Source organism: Prionailurus bengalensis, chromosome A1 (assembly GCF_016509475.1).
Source record: "Prionailurus bengalensis isolate Pbe53 chromosome A1, Fcat_Pben_1.1_paternal_pri, whole genome shotgun sequence".
In the NCBI taxonomy this organism is placed as follows: Eukaryota; Metazoa; Chordata; class Mammalia; order Carnivora; family Felidae; genus Prionailurus; species Prionailurus bengalensis.
Window position 1 is genome coordinate 115,967,503 of NC_057343.1, and position 20,279 is coordinate 115,987,781.

Here is a 20,279-nt window from a genome sequence, read left to right on the forward strand (position 1 = left end):
GTCACTTCTTTTATTATTATTTTTTTATTATTTTTATTTATATTAGAGAGAGAGAGAGAGAGAAAAAGCATGAGTGGGGGAGGGGAAGATAGAGAAGGGTAGAGAGAGAATCCCAAGCAGGCTCTACACGGTCAGTGGAGAGTCCAACACAGGGCTCAAACCCACAAACTGTAAGACCATGACCTGAGCCAAAGTCAGACGCTTAATCAACTAAGCCACCCAGGTACACCTTGACTAAGTCACTTCTGAGACTCAGTTTTGTCTATAAAAATGAGGGTAGTTATAACACCTGCCCTCAAAGAATGCCTGGTACAATCAACACTCAGTAAATGTGAATTATTATGTGTATCTCTGGCTACGAATATAGTGCCTGGCACAAAGTAGGATCTCAGAAATGGCCAGGGAGCAGACTCCACCACACTTGCCTGTGGCCAGCTTTCTGTGATAAGAAGTACACAGGGGTACTCAGGGGTCCTCAGCCCCAGGACAAATTTCTGAATTGCCTGCCCAGAACCCATAGGACCTGCCAGCTAACAGCTTTCCTCTGCTTGCTTCTGAACAGCTGATGCTGAATCCACACTCAAATGCTTGCTGTGCCTCCATAAGGTGAGACAGATCCCAAAATAAACCAGAAGACAGAGAGAGAGAGACAGGAAAATCACTTCCAGGAACAAGCGGCTCACAGTGAGGATGCTGACAGTAATAACAGAGGCAGGCAGACTTCTGGAGGGTGACCTGCAGTTACTCTAGGGCTCCATGGATGGGGGGCCCAATACCCACATGACCTGGTGGGAAGGCCCATGAAGTCATGGGTAGGTCTCCTGGTATACCAGGCCACAGGAGGCAACCTGGAATCTACCTTCATAGGAGCCCAGGCCACATATCCCAGTATGCCCTCCGTAGAGGCCTGAGGACCACAGAGCTGAGGTCCTCCCTTCAGAGACCTGAGGGGTCAGAAGTTACTGAACTGGGGGTAATGTCAACAGAAACTAGCCATTTTCTTCAAAGTCCCCAAAAGATACTCCATCATCTTCCTGGGCCACTCCTTGAATTTCAGGCAGGAAAAGCTGTGCTAACCCTTTCCGCTCCCTCATCAAAAATCTCTGTGTAGGAGAGAGGGAGAACATTTCAGGACCATAGAAGTCTCTCTTATCACCTTAAGTTCTCTTCCCCCATCAAAGACCAGAGAGGACAGGAAGCCTACATACTCAAGCACCCTTACCGGCATCCAATTCCACAACCAAGTTGAAGGGGTAGCACAAATTTACCATCTAAAATCAGAACTAACTATACTGGGTGATATCTTCATGTCAAGAATCCTCACAACAGGCAGAGCAAGCCATTTCCCCCATGTCACCAAAGGGGAAACTGAAGGGGAGAAGGATTCTGTGACTCGCCCAAGATCCCCTAATAGCAAAGCTAGGATTTGAACCCAGAACTGGCTGAATCTAAAGTCTGTTCTCCTAACTGCTAAATTATACTACCTTCCCATTCATCTACCCATCAAACAAGTTCCCAGAATTGGCTACATTCCTTTTAACATTCCTTCAGGTAGCTGTGGTGGAAATTCCCAGGCAGCATTCAGAATGTGGTGAATTAAATATTACACTCTGACTAAAGCCAAGTGCCAGCTATCCACACACACCACTGAGAGGTCAATGTCCTGCCAATAGACACACATACAAAACCTTTGCAACATACAAACAGAACACCTCAATCCTGGACTGGGGCCCAACGAAGTCTCTACCTCCATTGGTCTGACTCCATAGTGCCACACTCTGAATCACCTCACATCACACACTCAGGCCAGAATAAACTTCTCACCTAACCTTCCCTCACTCCTCTTGCTTTGATGGTCAGGATAGGCAAAAATACTCTTGGGATGGGGCAGGCATGACTAGAACCAGACCTGTTTGCCCACTGAGATGTGGGGTCTGAGTGTTGTGCTCAACTACAACATACCAGCCTTTGGGGCAGGCTCAAGGAAATTTGGTGCAGATTTTACAAGAGGGTCTTGAGAAACTAGAAGACAGAGGGTGATGTCAATGGGGTATCAAGTTAAATGTAATGGGGTATCAAGTTAACTGTAAAAATAATGTGTTCCATTCTAATTCTCCAGGAGGCGTTCAGAGCCCTCTGCCTGCCCTTGTCACAAATGCTCTGGCTCTCCCTCCCCAAGGCTAGAGAGAGAGGCTCTTCTATTTAAGCATTAATACAGCAACCCCACTGCCAGACGGCTGGGCAAGGTCCCCAGGTCAGAACTTTCATGCTTGTTTTGCAATGTGGACAAGGGCCTTGGAGGGTGCCACAGGAACAGAAAAGGTAGGACTGCGGGCCACGGGACATTGAATTCCATCTGCTCTAGGCACTTGCCTGATTAGAAGTGATTCGAGCACTTTTAACCTCATAAAACCAGTAGAAACAGTCCATATGTTCCACACCCGAACCCATTGAGTCTTCTTGTTTTGGTCCTCAAGGCCCAGCGGGCTCAGTTCTCAATGAAGGTGGGGGAGGACAGTCAGAGGTTAGATCTGTTCAACCCAGTACCTCTATTCCTAAAACCTCCTTCTACCCCCTATGCCATTACTTCCTACTTCACTTCCTTGGTGTTTTATCACTCTTCAATGGCACCAACTACCCTTATGCAAGCCCAGTAGGAGTGACAGTGCTACCACAAAGTTGGCTGGCACAGTAAATGCTGCCCCTGCCAGCACAGCAGCAATGGGGGCAGTGAGGACATGGTGATGAATATTTGCATCGACTGATGAAACTCCACTGTGGCAGCTGCCAGGGCTTGCCATCCACCTTGTCACAGTGAAAAGTACAAAAGCCTACTCTTGAGAACAGACTCCAGTGTCATCATAGTGTGGTTACCGTCAAGAATGGCTGGGACTAGAAGGACAAGGGTTAAGAAGGTGGGTCTAGGCTCTCTTTGGTCAATGGCATAGGACAAGTTAGCTCAGTGAGTTAGGTCAATGAGCCAATGTTTTCTTAAGACAATGAAGATCATCACAGTTACTACTGTGAAGACTGAACAGGATTATGCACATGAAGCACCTAACTCAATACCTGAATATAGTAAACACTCCACAAATGCTGGTTACTTTCTAAGCAATGGTTCCAGGTTCTTAAAAGGGCTAGAAAGTTGTTCCTTCTGAGGATGCCCCATTTAAAAACCAGGCCAGGACCAGCCCCTGTTTCTTGGCACAAGTTCCTTTAACAACAGAATACTCCTGCCCCTCATCGGTGCTCAGTACTCTCCTGTGAACAATATTTCAGCAGCATTGAGCCGAGCAGCAGAGCCTAAAATAGCATTTGCAGAGTGAGGCACATGTCACTGCCTCTCCTGTGTTTCAGAAGAGTGCAAGGAAAGAAAGTTTTCTATCACTTGCTCAGAAAGCTCGGCCACCCACCACCTGCCTTCCTTTCACGGCACTCACATGCCGCAATCTCTGTTCTGCTGGAAAATGAAAGTCCCTGAGCCCTGCAGCAACAGCCATCACCCCAAAGGACCATACTGTTCCCCTCCAGTGGGCCAGAGCCTCTGCTCCTTCAAAGCAGCCCTGTGGGCACGAAGGACATATGCACTTAGAATCCAGAATGTGTTTCACATGGAGCTGGGCTTGGTACCTGGCCGAAGGGCCTGCCACTCATGGGTTGGGTGAAACACCTCCAGGACCTCAGAGTCCAGCTCCTCTTCTGCCGTGGTTTCCTTTCTCTCTGCTTCTTTGGTGCTGCTCTTTTCTGGGCTGGTGAGCGCAAACTCCTTCAGAGAAAAGAAAACACAGGGCGTGACCCACCAGAACTAGGCACGAGGCATAGAGAGCATGGCCTGGGTTGTATACTCTTCTCCTCCATACTCCTCCCCTCTCTAGCCTTGTTTAGACCACAGTGATACAGTTAAATGGACACAGCATGTGTTATACATACATAGCACTTTTTACATACCTAAGGAAAAACTCCACAAAGTTCAATACTATCTCAAGGAGGTTAAGGGAACATACTGGGAAGAAGGGTTGGCAAAGGAGACAATAAGAGACTTCTACTTTTTATTTTCTATGCTACTATACTGTATGATGTTTAAAACTCCTACCTATTGCTCTTACAAATAAAAAAGATACATTAGGGTACCTGGGTGGCTTAGTCGGTTGAGCATCCGACTCTTAATTTCGACTCAGGTCATGATCTCATGGTTCATGAGATAGAATCCCATGTCGACTTCTGTGCTGACAGTACAGAGCTTGCCTGTGATTTGCTCTCTCCCTCTCTCTCTCTCTGCTCCTCCCATACTCATGCTCGCTCGCTCTCTCTCTCTCTCTCTCTGCCTTTCCCCTGTGCACACATGTGCTGTCTCTCTCTCAAAATAAATAAACATTATATATATACACATATATATACATATATATATTCATGTGTATATATATATATATATATATATATATATATGAAAAAACACTTATCAGTGGGAGAATAAATCCTCAAATAGCCACCCCAGACATACCAAAGATGCCAGCTGAGGCCCAACTGATTCCTATGCAGTCCAGCAGGACACAATAAGAGCCTGGCAATTCCCCAGGGTGCCTACAGGGCATAAATGACCACTTGGGACATAACAATCCATGGTGAAATGGCTGCAAGTGGGAAGCTGGGAGTTTGGTCCGGCTGAGGGAGGAAGAAGCCACAGCTGAAAACCTCTTCCTAAAACCTGTTTCCTTCCACCCCCTGGAGAGCATGGAGGATTAATGAGATGGTGTCTGTGGAGCATCGTGAGCTCCGGAGACAGAGATGCAAGATAAATACAAAGTATTATTCATTTTGCTCCTTCCCAGCCTCCAATTCTTCGTGTCCAATTTTTAAACCTTTCTTGCATAAAAGCAGTCAGACCTCTGGAAAATAGAACCAGAGGGTTCTAGAGCTCTGGCATAGCAAGAAGGAACCCACACTAGTACACCAGGAGGTTATTTCAACCTTCTCACCTCCCAAGTCTTCCCCTATTAACAGTGAGCACATTTCGTGAATTCCTATGAACTCAAACCTGTTCAAGGAACTTGACACACATCTCATTTTGGCTTCCCAATAATCCTAACCTTGCATGAGAGGCAGTAATGCATCTCTTGCAAGCAACACCCCAGCTCCAGATATGCATCCCCACCTATCTTGTCCCTCAGGGTCTGATCTTTAATTAGCTGTCAGAGGGAAGGGCAAGGTGTTAAAGTATTCATGATAACAATGTAATGCCCCTCCAAGGGTTTTTAACATTTTAACAAGAAATAAAGGCATGAAATTCAGATGACAGGATTTCAAATCTTGTTAAGGACCAGTAAGGAAGAGATCTTGGACAAGAAGAGGCCCTCAGGGGCGCCTGGGTGGCGCAGTCGGTTAAGCGTCCGACTTCAGCCAGGTCACGATCTCGCGGTCCGTGAGTTCGAGCCCCGCGTCGGGCTCTGGGCTGATGGCCCGGAGCCTGGAGCCTGTTTCCGATTCTGTGTCTCCCTCTCTCTCTGCCCCTCCCCCGTTCATGCTCGGTCTCTCTCTGTCCCAAAAATAAATAAACGTTGAAAAAAAATTAAAAAAAAAAAAAAAAAAAAAAAAAAAAAGAAGAGGCCCTCAAATCATATCCCAAGTAATGAGAGGCCAAGACTACAGCAATAGTACTTAAGAACTTAAGCTCCACATCAGATAACCTGAAGTTTGAATCCCAGTTTATTGTGACTCCCAGAAAGTTACTTAATTTTCTAAGCCTATTTCCACGTTTGTAAAGCAGAAATACTAATGACATCTAACTCATACATTAGATGAGGAACTATCTTGTAAACCACTAGACCCCAGATACATGGTAGCCATTACTCTTATTACATGTAAAGACCATCACAGGTTCCAGGTTGGATGAGTCTGTACTATGACATCCAACAGTGACTACACACTGTGACATTATTCAGGCAGGTCAGGTTTTGGTTGTGGTCTCACCTGTGCAGCCTGGCTGTCAAATGCCTCCTACCTTCAACTTGAAGCTTGCACAGATCTGAGCTCAAAAGAAAGCTAGGAGGGGCGCCTGGGTGGCGCAGTCGGTTAAGCGTCCGACTTCAGCCAGGTCACGATCTCGCGGTCCGTGAGTTCGAGCCCCGCGTCAGGCTCTGGGCTGATGGCTCGGAGCCTGGAGCCTGTTTCCGATGCTGTGTCTCCCTCTCTCTCTGCCCCTCCCCCGTTCATGCTCTGTTTCTCTCTGTCCCAAAAATAAATAAAAAATGTTGAAAAAAAAATTAAAAAAAAAAAAACAGGTTTGCTTTAAAAAAAAAAAAAAAAAAAAAAAAGAAAGCTAGGAGAAGAGTAGACATGCTTGGGAAACTAAAGGAAAGACAGAGTGGCAGGAGACACTGGCCTAAAGCCAGATTTCCTAAGAGCAGGCTCTATGTGAGTCTCTTTCACCAATGTACCCCAATGCCCAGCAAAGGACTAAGTTTGTAATCCAAGAACAAAGGAATGAAGAAACGACCCTGTCCCACAGGCAGGTATGTCTTCTGGAGGCCTTGGACTGAGGAAAGCCCAAAGGAGCCACATCTACTAGAACCCAGGCACTAGCCCCACATCGCAGAACAAAGAATACCTTGTCTACAAATACTCAAAACCCATGTAATCCAGGGCCGAGCCATGCTGGCCAGCCTCTGCCATAAGCACCACACACTAGACCATGGGACTAGGAGAATATAAATAGAATTTACCTCAGAAGTATGGGGGTCAAATGCCCCCAGGGGCCAGGTAGGGCCAGCAGTAAAACAACAGGTTGTTGGGGGGCTGTGAAAACTGGAGCCCTCCTGCCTTGACTAAGGAACGCAGCTGCTACTCAGCTGGTCCACCACTGCCATGAAAAAGAGAAAACAGAAAAACAGATGATTTTTACATAAAATTTTTGTATTTTAGAACACTAAGACGGCCAAACTAAACCTCTCTAAGCTTTAAATTGCAACTCTTGCTTTAGTCTATTAGTCAGGTAACTGCTGGCAGGTATAGCTGTAAGCAAGCAACCAAATCCTTGTCACTAAGAGAAGCAGTAAGAGGCAATAGGAAGGGGAATGATGAAAACATGGCAGAAAACCCTTCAAACACTAGGCTGGGGGAGTGTTCATTCTCTTTTTCCACATTTCTTTCAACATTAATAGATTCAAGATGGAGACCGATGAACCACTGAGCCGCATGCCTCAGGCTCTAGGGAGGCTAAATACTTTCACAGTAATCCCACCACTGCTGAAAATGTTTTCTGACCTTCCGGTTGGTGTCACCTTTGAACCAGATTTTAAGCGACACACACACATACACAGATACACACAATCTGCCATTATTTTATAGTACAAATCTGTTTTTAGTAGGGGTGATAAAAAATTGGTGCTCCTGTGATCAGCTCACCCTATTCACCAAATCTAACTCTGAGCAACTTGGCACTGTTTGCTCAAATCACATCTGACAAGCACTGAGGGAGTCAGTTCAAAAGGGGCATTCCAGGAAAGGTTTTGAGGAAAAGCAGCATCATGGGGATGAGACTGCAATGGTAACAGCAACTACCATTTGTAGCTCTGGGCTAAAGTGCCTTCCATGCCTCACAACTCACCCAAGTTTCATCTGTGGAGCACAAATTTTATTCCCATTTTATAGATGAGGACAGGTATCAGGCCTGAGCAAAAATCACACTGCTGAGAAAAGCAGACAAAAATTTAAGTCCAGGCCTGCCTGTCTCCAAAGCCCATGCATGAATTTTGACTCACTTCTGTGTTTCTGTTCTTAGTTATGTGTCCTAATGGCTATGCCCTGCATACTGAGGGAATGAAGGGGCAGGGGGGGGAAGGGCACACTGAGATCACCTTAGCACATCTACCAGCACACACCCCCACCACCCCCACCCCCTCAGGGGAAAGGGAAGGCTTTCATGGTCCAAGTAACAAACCACAGTCCCAGAGAAAGGACAAGCAAGACTAGCCTCTCTCTGCCCAGGAAGGGTTGTCAACAGAAGATAAAGACCAAGGGGTGAGAGAAGCCAGCCAGCCCTTGGTCAACAAGTAAACCCCCCATGTTCTGGTGCCCTCTCAGCTGGCTTCTCAGGGCTCCCTTCCATACTGAAACCTCAGCACTCTTTTCCCTGCCACCATCACTCCAAATACCAATCTCCTCTCAACTGACTGGCAAGAAATCCAGCTAAGGTGTTAGCTGACAACAGCTTACCATGTCTCACTTCCTTGCACTTGTATCTGAGTAAGAGATTCTTAAAGACCAAAGCCTTCAAGATCCAGGAGAATGAATGAATCTCTCTAATGGTAAGCTGACAGACGCTGTGACAGAGACAGACTGCCATGGCAGTATTTTGGGCTAGGACCCTGACTAACAAAGCCCTATATTAAACCATAAAAGCAGACACCCTTTTACTGAAAATAACAGCTGACATTTATTGACCATACTCTGCCAGTCCCAAAGCTAGGTGCTTCATATATATTTTTATATATGCATACAAATCAGGCATAATCTACATTAAAATCTTAAGAGGGAAGTATCAACCCTATTTTACGGATGAGAAAACAAAGCTCAGAAATGGCCAAATTGCCAAAGTAGGGGGTGCCACTTACCAATGGTCTGTGCTCCTTCCACTGGATTCCACTACCTCCTTCATACTCACTACTTTTTGAAGGCCAGTATACTACACAACCCCATCCCTTCAGCATCCACACTGCTCCTAAGTTGTGGCATCTCAGGGAGGTATCACAGCAGAAGACCGTACCCTGATACACACGATCTTTCCTGGGTAGCCATTAACCTGTACAAATGCCTTTGGAGAGGACAATTCCAGGCCACCAGGACCTCTTGCCTGGACTCAAGGCTCTGAATAAAGGATCATAAACACCCCCAGCTACCCCACCACCCATTTTCACTGTTGTGAAGGTGGCTGACTGCATAATTTGGATTTTAAATGCCAACAGGGCAGCAATTTTTACGGTATGAGAGAAAAGATGCTTCAACTCCTACTTGTGCTTAGCACATGATGAAAGATTATGACAAATGGATACAGCTTAGGAACAGACATAAGGATAAAAGTAGCTTCTGTTGATGAAAGTCAGTATTAACATTTTTCTGAGACTAGACTCAATAGAGCTAATATAAATGGGCCAGAATAATTATGGCTCTGAAAGCTCATCTATTTGGTTGGACTATTATCCAAAAGGGACTTACTAACACACAGTCCTTAAGCAAATTCATCAGCACGTTTTTGTTAATTGTGCATCTGCTAAAGCTCATCATGGGAAGCACCGGATCCTCATGAGCTGCAGGTTGAGCGGGGGCGGGGAGGGAGGGGAGTACACAGCCCTGATCCCTCCAGACACTTGGGTGCTTTTCTGGTCTAGGCTATGACAAAGACAGCCCCTAACTCAGGCTGTGGCCAGTCCCACCCTCAGGGGCCAATGGAATCTCATCCTCATTATCCTTGAGGAAAAGGCCAAAAAAAACTAGCACCAGTAAGATCTTAGAGAACATTAAAAGCTCAAAAGGATTCGTGACTCCTAACTGTACTTCCTCTTCTGCTCCACAAAGTGAGCAGAAAGGCAGAGAAAAAACAAATGACTTCAGAGAGAAGGTGGAAGCTTGCCATGAGCCAGAGGTAAACCTCAGCTGAGCTGGATTGCTATTAAATTCATCACAATTGTCATTTGCACTTCAAGGCCCTCCGCTCCAAAGCCTTCAACACTTACCCAACACTTAGCAGGAGACCCTGGGGTTGAGGAAGGTGGCCAGGGTAAGGGGAAACTGTCAGAAAGCTGACAGTCAAGGCTTCTCAGGGGAAAGCAAAGAGGAGACACTGGGAGCTGGTGAAGGGCAGCTTATTGCGGGGGCCAGCCAGGCAAACGGGGCCAGGAGTCTTAGCATGCTGCAGCCAGGCCAAGCTCAGGGCTTTCTTGGTCATTCTACTCCTGCCTGTGACAGTGACAGAAAGCCTAAGCAGTGAGGTCTAGGTTAATGAAGAGAGGCTTAAAAAGAAGAGGAAGAAAAAGGACAGAGGAAAAGAGAATGGAGAGACAGAGACAGATGGAAAAAGCACAAGGAAGACAGGAGTAGAGGAAGAAGCTGAGTCTTACTTAGTGCTCACCACACAGGCAACCAGCTCCTGGGGAGAATCCTGATTTTCCCAACTCTGCCACAAACTGGCTGAATGATTCTGGCCAAGTTACTTAATGTCTCTGAGCCTCAGTCTCCTTCTGAAAATGAGGGATAATAACTGTAGTTGTTCACTTCTTAGGGGTTTTGGAGGGATTAAATGAGAATACATATAAAGCACTTACTAAAATAATTGGTACATGATAACCTCATCAACATTATCAGTATTACCATATTATCATCCTATTTTCTCCAAAGGGAAACTATGCCATGAGCTTCCTTCCTTTCTTTTGAGACAAAGTGTGCATGGGCATGAGAGTGGGTGAGGGGCAGAGAGAAAGGGGAACAGAGAGAATCCCAAGCAGGCTCCACGCTGTGAGCACAGAGCCAGACCCAGAGCTCAAACTAATGATAAGGGGATCATGATCTCAGCCAAAACCAGAAGTCGGACACTTAACCGACTGAGACACCCAGGTGCCCCTATGCTATGAGCTTTAAACAGAGGCCAGAGGACTCAGTGGGGTGGGGAGGAGAGTACACATACTCCTTGACCCAGTGCTAACCACATTCCTGTAAGAAAAATAAAAGCTCACCCTACTCCCACAAAAGCCTTGGTGGCATGGAGGCTTTCTTGGAGCCTACAGGGATTCTTCTATTTGTATTAAGAAATTTACCGGGTTCTGATGACTGAGGCAGAAGGTGAAGCAGGAAGCCATCAGCAGCCCGAGCAGCATTCCCGGAAGAGCCATCCTAGAAGGGGGCAGGCCCTGGGGAGGCACAGTTAGAGACCTGAGGAATGTAAACAAAGAAGACAGAAGGTAAACAGGAAGCTGGTGCCTGATCCCCCAGCAATGTGATTCCAATGATGTCATGTGTTCAATGGATATCAGACATTTCCTGCACAGATGTATCAAAGGTCTTCCTTCTACCACAGGAGAAGATCTAAAGGAAGCTTCCAGCTACCATAAGGAGTCCAGCCACTCATGACCAGATATGCCTTGGTTGGAAGCAGAGAGCCAAGCAAGACTCTCATGTGAGATACAACAGTTGGGGTCCCTTCCTTCCTCACTATCAACTTATTGTCAGGTTGTACAGGGTGATATTGGCTATGATAAGGAGAGAAATAAACTAACCAATTGATTTGTGTATCAAGAGACATGGGTCCAAATCCTCATAAGTCATCATAAACGTTCACTTCTAAACCATGCTCACTATTATATCTGAAAACAGATGCCATCAGTATCCCATCAACCAGCAAAGTTCCATATTCCCAAGCCACGAAGTCTTACACATCACTTTTCAAATGGCCCAACTATCCGAAGAACAGGCCCTAGTAGCTGTTAAAATCAAAACAAAAGGATAAAAGGATATCCCATGTTCATGGATTAGAGACTTAATATTGTTAGGATGACAATATTACCCAAAGCAATATGCAGATTTAATGCAATCCCTATCAAAATACCAAGGCTGTTACAAAAATGGAGAAATCCTTCTTTAAATACATAAGGAATTTCAAGGGACCCAAAGTAGACCCAAAGATGTAGGAAAAAAAAAGAAACAAGTTGGAAGACTCATACTTCCTGAATTCAAAACTTATTACAAAGCAATAGTAATCAAAACAGTGTGGTACTGGCATAAGGGACAGATGTAAAGACCATTGGAATAGAACTGAGGACACAGCAATAATCATGTGTACTCAAATGATTTTCAACAGGGTGCCAATACCATTCAATGGGGAAAAAATAGTCTCTTCAACAAACTATTCTGGGACAACTGAATAGCCACATGCAGAAAATGAGATGGAATCTACCCTTTTGTCATGTACAAAACTTAACTCAAAATGTATCTAAGACCTAAATTTAAAAGCTAAACTTTTACAAGAAAATATAGAGGAAATCTTCATAACCTTATATTTGGTAGTAGTGTCTCAAAAATGACACCAAGACAACAGGTGATTGAAAAAAAAATAACTAGGGGCGCCTGGGTGGCGCAGTCGGTTAAGCGTCCAACTTCAGCCAGGTCACGATCTCGCAGTCTGTGAGTTCGAGCCCCGCGTCAGGCTCTGGGCTGATGGCTCAGAGCCTGGAGCCTGTTTCCGATTCTGTGTCTCCCTCTCTCTCTGCCCCTCCCCCGTTCATGCTCTGTCTCTCTCTGTCCCAAAAATAAATAAACGTTGGAAAAAAAAAATTTTTTTTTAAATAACTAAATTAAACTCCATCAATATGTGAAAACTTTTGTGCCTCAAAGGACCTTATGAAGAGATTGAAAAGACAGCCAACAAAATGGGAGAAAATATTTGCAAATCACCTCTCTCTGATAGGGTTTAATAACCAGATACATAAACAACAATGACGGCTATAATTTTTTTAAAAAGCAAATAACAAATATTAGCAAGGATGTAGACAAACTGGAACACCTCATACATTAGTGGTGGTAATGCAAAATGGTACACCTGCTGTGGGACACAGTTTAGCAGTTCCTCAAAAAGCAAAACACAGAATTACCTTAAGATCCAGAAATTCTACCCCTAGGTATTTATTCTACGCAACAGTTCTGAAAATAGTGATTCAAACAGATACTTCCATGCAAATGTTCCCAGCAGCATTATTCACAATAGCCAAAAGGTGGAAACAACCCCAATATCCATCAACAGATCAATGGATATTTTTAAAGTGTTGTGTATACATACAATGGAATATTATTCAGCCATAAAAAGAATGCAATTCTGACACATGCTTCAACATGAATGAGCCTTGAAAACATTATGCCAAGTGAAATAAGCAAGACACAAAAGAACAGATATTGTATGATTCTATTTAAATGAATTTTTTTGAATAGCAAACTCACAGAGACAGAAAGAAGATTATAGATTACCAGGGGAGTTACTACTTAATGGGTACAGAGTTTCTTGGTACAACAATTTTGGTCAGTAAACTAGAGTGGCAGTCAAGAGAACTTAATCCAAATTGTTGAACCACTATATTGTATACCTGAAACTCATTATTACACTGTAGGTTAACTAATGGGAATTTAAATGAAATCTTAAAGAGAAACACGTGTACTTTAAAAAAAAAAAAAAAAACAACTGGCAAATGGCCTAGGAAAGAAAGGCAGAAAGAGAAATAAAACAAGCTAAAAATTTTAAGAAGCCTTAGAAAAAGTCAGAACAGGGGCACCTGGGTGGCTCAGTCGGTCAAGTGTCCGACTTCAGCTCAGGTCATGATCTCACACTCCTTCAGTTCGAGCCCCGTGTCGGGCTCTGTGCTGACAGCTCAGAGCCTGGAGCCTGCTTCAGATTCTGTGTCTCCCTCTCTCTCTGCCCCTCCCCTGCTCATGCTCTGTCTCTCTCTGTCTCAAAAAAAAAAAAAAGAAAAAAAAAAAGAAAAAGAAAAAAAAGGAAAAAGTCAAAACATGTCAGCATTACTTCAAGCCCTTATAAAAGGTTTGAATGTTGATCACTCAGCCCTAATATATCTCATTAGGCCATGTATTCAAAAAAAGCTTAACCGTATCAGTTATAGGGGAATATCTCTGAAGATTATGGTGCTTACCTTTTCTCTTTCCTATTCCTGCCCCACTACGTGCTCCACCTCAAGAAATTGGTCCTTTAACATGACTGCAGTGGGACCCAAAGTCCTACCTGAACCCACTGTCAGAAGTTATGACCCGACTTGCCCAGCCCACACCTTCTCAGAGGCAGACGGAAACTTTCCCTAAGGACATCTGGAACCATAAAGGAAAACAGCCCTGCTGGACCGGCACTGTGCTAAAAAAGCATAGCCAAATGGAAAAGCAAAGGCTTGGGCACTAAAAATAGCTGCTACACTCACCCAGCAGCAAAAGCCTTTGCTTTCTGCCAGCTTCTCCCCTCTTTTTTCGTCGATAAAATGGAGCGGCTGAGTGCCACATGAGCTTTCCCCAGCAACCTGTTTCCCTGGGGCACCAATCATACGGAAAGATGGGGAGTGAGTTCACAACACAGCATTAGGTTCTGGACAGGTGCCTGACCATACCTGAGTGTGCGTGGCAGGGGAGGGGGCAGTGGCCAGGCTTGGTGAGCATGCACAAGGAGCAAGCAGAGACTTCCACATCAGGAATGAAAGGGCTGGAAAGGCCCAGGGAGATGGGTCCCAAGAAAAGACAGCCCTGGAGCTTCCTATAATGCCCCATACCTTTCTTAATCCTCAGCCTTTGGGGGAAAGGAAAATACAGAATGGAAGCAGGGTGCATTATCAGGAAATAAACCGTAAGAAAAAACAAAGATTATCCCCAAAGTCACAGATTTCCTTTCCCTGCATGAAGAGTGTTCAAGTGTACATGGATGTACACACACACACTTCAACACTCCCTTCTCACAGCCAGGGATAAACACTGGAATTGATGCTGGGGGAAAAGATGAGGAGGAAGAGATAAATGAGAATGAATTAGTCAAGGGCAAAGAAGACAAATGAGCAGGAAATCCAGAAGAGACTGAAGAAAAAGAGGTCGAGGGCAGCTGATACACAAACAGCAGCTTCCCCACCCCACCCCCACCCCGAAGTGGGAAGGGGAATGCGTGGGGAGGGGGAAGGGGAGGTGGCGAGAGAAATGGCAGCTCCCACAAGGTTCCCAGCCGCCTCCATCTCCTGCACACACACTAATGCCCTCAAAAGCATTTTATGCCAATACTAAGGATGAGACATCGATTCACAAATGGATCCTTCGTCTCCCCCCAGTAATTCCACATGGACTGCACACCTGACCTATTTACTGCCTCCATATATTTCTCCATGAAACACCAAGAGACAGAACATGTTGCAGGGAGGAGGTGCCTGAGGAGAGACAGGAGGAGTGAGGCTGGGAAAAATATATGTCACAGTTTCCCAGGCTTTGCAGGGGTACCCTAAGAGCAAGTGCAAATTCTGCAACATACAGGCACACACAAGCATCAGTGATGGTATCCTGTGTCCTGCTAAGCAGTCTGGCCTGCAGCCACGTCACCTGGTCTTGGTCCTTACTCAACAAGTAACAAGTAGAAAATACGCAGTTTTCTCTGGGCTTTAGGCTGAAGGTGAGGGTGGGGGAGTGTGGAAACAGACTAAAGAGAGGTGGCACACAGCTGTGTTTTACCAGGACAGCTGACATCCCACATCACAAGCAAGTATCTGGGCAGCAGCAGCAGCTAAAGAAAACCTCAGACAATAACGTAAGTAAAGCCAAAGTCATGGCATCCCTTTGAGGCACAGTTGGCACACTTGGGCTGATGTTAGTGCCCTTCCCAAACCCTACTTACCACTCCTAACACTGGATTTGCCTCATCACCTGCCCCTGTACACCCTGCAAAATAAACCTTCCTGTCATTCTTGGCTCTCACTGGAAGACACACCAAGGTCTTCACATTACGGTCTTCTTCTGACTTCAAACACCATCATTCAGTCTGGGAAAGGGAAACACATTTCAGTGTTTCAGCAGTTACTCTTTCCTTAAGTATCCTTGGGCTTTGGGACAAGAAGATAATAAGGACTAAAAATGAAATGTCCATTTTTTTCCATCAAAACTGGCCATCTGTAGGCTGTACCTTTATGTAAATTGAGGGTAGATGCTCCAGCAATCTGTATTATCAGCTTACTGCAGCCCAGAGCAGATGCTTGTGGCATGGGTAGGAGGAGGCCCTTCGACTTTCTAGACCTTGCCTCTCTTGGGGCCTCATGTCCTCTATTCAATTCAGATAGGACTGGGGGAGAGGACTAGGCCCTGGGTAAAAAAGACTCCTCCCGTAACTTCTATCTTCTCTCAAGGCAGGAAAACAAAAGAATGTGATGAGGATGGCAAGAAGCCAAAGGAGAAGTGGGAGTGCTGGATCTCTGAAAGCTTCTTAGATGGGTGGCAGACCCCACGGACAGTGGCTGCTCTCCAGTCTCAGGGCCAGAGAAGAGTGAGAATAGGAAAAGGTCACAAGTGTCCTGGGCAGGCAGAGTCACGTCAGCAAACTGCCTGAGGCCACTTTGAATTCCACCTCATAAAATGCTCACATTCTTAACCTACAGTTTGTGTCCATGTATTTGTTTCTCCAAATCTAGAAAAGTGAAAGGGCAAGAATTCCTACTTCTATCTTAAAAGAAGGAAATTGAAGCAAAAAGATAAAAACATGGATATAAAGTCTAGTACATGAATTTAGATTCAGAATGATCGAAGGCCATTTCTTAGCTCTGTCTATTCCTAGCTGTGTGATCCTGAATACAACTTACCAGACCTCAGTTTCTTTATCTGTAAAATGGCATAGTAAGAGCTCCTACCTCAAAGAGTGTTAGAGAGGATTAAATAAAAATATGGAAAATGCTTAACAAAGCACCTGGCACCTACTTATCATTAGAGGAGGGATGATGACCTGCCCTTGGACACACAGACAATCAGAGCCAGTCCAGGCACCCTGGTACAACTCTCCAGAGCTCTGCCACTTACAGAATCTACACATTCTTTAGCTGGCCCTATATCTCAAACTTTAGGACCAAAGCCTTTTTTTTTTTTTTTTTTTTTTTTTGGCTATCTTCGCCCAAGAGGTGAAGGAAACAAATGTTGGAAGAGCACCCACCCCCAGCTGAAAAAGGAGAGATGAAAGCCAGTTTTCTGCTGAGCCCCAAGGCAGACCCAGCGCACTCAATGCTTTTCCCAGCATACTTGTGTCCAGAGAGCCAGGCCACCACCATGTAGAACTGCCAAATGCAGGAACACCTGTCAAAACAACCTTCTGCTTTACAGACTGAAGGTTAGAGGATGAGCTCTTCCTACAGACACACATTCATTACTATTTATGGGCTGCACAAACTCATATACACATACACGGTCACTCACCTCTACACAAACAAACTCACCGCCTAATCTGAGCAAATACGAAGCTGAAGAAACAACGCAAAGAGGACACTGGAAGGACAGTCCTGACAAGAGAAAACAATGTGCAAACGCTTAGGAAAAGAAATGGATTTTTAAAGAAAAATTTAAAGGACAAAAGAAATAAATTTGGAATAGTCAGGCAAACAGTCTCTTTCCCCCTAAGCCATAAACTACACAGCAAGTCAGGAGGAAAACAGCAATTAAATCCAAAGAGCCTATGAACAAGAAAAGAAATGCGGCTTCTAATCCCATAACTAAGTCCATTACTGGCTGGGAGGCTGGACATGGAACATCCTTACCCACTGACCATTTGTGTAGTGGGGACAGTATCTGTCCCAAATATTGAGATCATGCCTAGGGCTGAGCAAATACAGACTGCTCTCAACAGACTCAAGAAGGAAATTAACTAGAGGAGGCTGTTGGAGGTAGAAAGTTCACCTAAGCCTCTGCCTGAACAGACAGCTACAAAGCCAAAATCCACTCATGCACATGCCTTCAAAAGAGAGCCCAAGAGAGGCTTTCCCAGTAGCAATATAAGGACAGTGCTGGCCCCACCTGAGAGCACACAGAGCCAAGAATTCCATGAGCCCAGTGGGGACTAGAGCCCTGGGAGGAGGACAACATGGAAAGAAATAGGAAGGGGGCATTCTTGATACTCTGCACTCCAAAAGGTGAGAGACATAACAACTCCTATCCCTACCTTAGTAGGCAAGGAAACGGATCTTTAAGAAGGTGGATAAGCATATTAGCAAAAAACTGCAATCTCAGAGACAAAAGACAGTGGCTCCAGCTAAAAGAAATCAAAAGACAAGCAGAAAGAGAGCAAAAGCAAAAGGGACAAAGCAAATGGGAGCCCAGGTCGGCCCTCTCTAGACCTATCCTTACTCAAACAAGGCTATCAAAAAACTAAATGCTAGAAAAGCGTTTTAAGACCCAATCTCCATTTGGACTGCTAAAGATCTAAACAACAGTGAGGGCACTTGATAGCTACATTAATAACCACAGTTCAATGCCTTCTGGCATGGAGCTTTTCAGTGGATCCACGAAGTCTCTGGTAACTTCACACCTATTGAATACAAAGAGGCAGAGAAGGTTAGGGCAGGGTAAGAATGTTGGTGCCATCAGCACAGAGGCAATAAGCAAAGCAACAAGAATAGACTCCCTGTCTTAGGGAGAAACCCAGAGAGAAAGAAAGAGCAAGAACAATCTTCAAGTCATGGCTGGAATATAGGAAAAGAAAAAAGCAAGCAAGGCAATCAAACAAGGAACGAGGACAATGGTGCAGAATCACAAAGGTCAACAGAGGAGAGAATCCTGAGAAAATCAAGTTCCAGGCAATGATGTCAAGAGATCAGTCAGAGTAAGGATGAGAGGGGCACCTGAGTGGCTTAGCAGGTTGATCGTCTGTCTCTTGATTTTGGCTCAGATCATGATCCCAGGGTTGTGGGATCGAACCCCACATCAGGCTCCACATTATGCATAAAGCCTGCTTGAGATTCTCTGTCTTTCCTGCCCCTGCTGCAAAAAAATTTTTATTTTATTTTTTTTTAATTCTTTAATTTTTTTAATTTTTTTTAACATTTATTTATTTTTGAGACAGAGAGAGAGCATGAACAGGGGAGAGTCAGAGAGAGAGGGAGACACAGAATCTGAAACAGGCTCCAGGCTCTGAGCTGTCAGCACAGAGCCCGATGCGGAGCTCGAACTCATGGACCGCGAGATCATGACCTGAGCCGAAGTCGGACGCTTAACCGACTGAGCCACCCAGGCGCCCCTGCAAAAAAAATTTTTTAAATAAAAAAGAATGTGGATGAGAAGATCCACTGGGTTTGGCAATAAGGCCACCAGAGGGCCCTTCAAAAGAGGGTACATGAGACAAGAAATAGAGGCACAAAGGTAGACTGCTCTGAAAGCTTGAGTGGGTCCATTGAAGTTGGGAGATTTGGGGCCACTTCTCTAAATCCAATTTTTTCAATATTATCACTTGAGTCTCTTAATGAAGACAAAGAATTGGCTCCAGTGGTCAGGTCCTAAAGATGGATCCTCTAATGCCATACAATGGTTTTCTATGACTGTGTAGAGCTACCCCCTCCAACACACATGTCTTCAGGACAGAGACAGGCACAGTCACACCAGCAGAAGGAGGGAGCAGGAAGGCAAAGTCTTTAAGAACAAACTCCCACCAGACACAACTCCACATTCTCTGAGCTCTCCCATGCCCCAAACTGCTCAGAAGTTTTAGTTCTTGCACTTTGTAATACAGGATGGAGAGAAATACCCCAATGACACCAAATCCCCTAGGATTCAAATCAGTATCTGGACCACCCACAGGAAAATAAATTTTGTCTAAGAGCAATTATAGTCAACATTTATAGAGTACTTGCTATGCTCCAAGCAAAGTTCTAAACTCATTTACTCTTCGCAACAACCATTTGACAAGGTTCTCATTCTGCCCAGGAGGGGACTGAAATTCAGAGAGGTTAAATATTTTGCCCAAGTTCATGCAGCCAGAGTGGTAGTCAGGATTCAAAGCCAATCTGGCCCAGAACCCATCCCCTTTCCATAGACCACGCTGCCTTTCCAGTGATCTATGAATCAGCCACAGAAACTGGACTCATTTTACTTATTCTTCAACAGTGTGAATGGATACAAAGGCACACATTCTGTGTCAGGAGAAAATTTTTTAAATGAGCCTATTGGGGCCCTCTTGTGGAGAGACCCACCTCTACCATGTCCCAAGTTTTTACACTACACACACACACACACACACACACACACACACACATACACACACATATGTTTTCACACACATATGTTTTGATTGGTGAATGTCCTTGGCACAGCCCAGCTCACACAGGAGGCACAGATATTCAAGAAGAAGAACATCCTTGACTAAGACTGCAGCCGGGTCCCTGGCATCCTGTGTGTCTTCACCTCTTAACCTCCCATCATGCAGACTTCTCAGCTATACAAGAAGTGAAAGTATCTTTCTTCTCCAACCCCCAAACACTCCCCTCATATATACCCAACTGTCTGGTGAGAATGAATCAGAGGGGAGGAGTAACTATATTGGCCAAGATGATATCCAAGCTTATTTCCAAATAGTCTGTGATCCTGACATCCCCGCTCCCCATCCCAAAAACATTTAGGACAGGATTACCTCTACATGGCAAAAGAAAATGAAGCCAAAAAGGTGAATGTGGTTTTCCTAAGCACACCAGTAAGTGACAAGGTGAATTAGAGAAATACCCCAGACCCAGTCAGTTTACTTCCCCCTG

General features: G+C 45.0%; 1 protein-coding gene across 3 annotated transcripts in view; it reads right to left on the minus strand.

The window, feature by feature from the left end:
* The window catches only part of SIL1 (SIL1 nucleotide exchange factor), a 218,126-nt gene that overhangs the window by 155,467 nt on the left and 42,380 nt on the right, over positions 1–20,279 (minus strand). The window contains exons 1-3 of one of the 3 annotated variants that reach the window (XM_043589101.1): positions 13,683–13,704; positions 10,806–10,920; positions 3,631–3,766 (exon numbers count right to left, since the gene is read on the minus strand). In XM_043589101.1, the coding sequence (XP_043445036.1) occupies positions 3,631–3,766; positions 10,806–10,880 (211 nt within the window). In that variant the 5' untranslated portion in view covers positions 10,881–10,920; positions 13,683–13,704. Of the gene's footprint in view, positions 1–3,630; positions 3,767–10,805; positions 10,921–13,682; positions 13,705–20,279 lie in introns of those variants that run through there. The other 2 variants (XM_043589092.1, XM_043589084.1) reach the window with 2 other exon arrangements.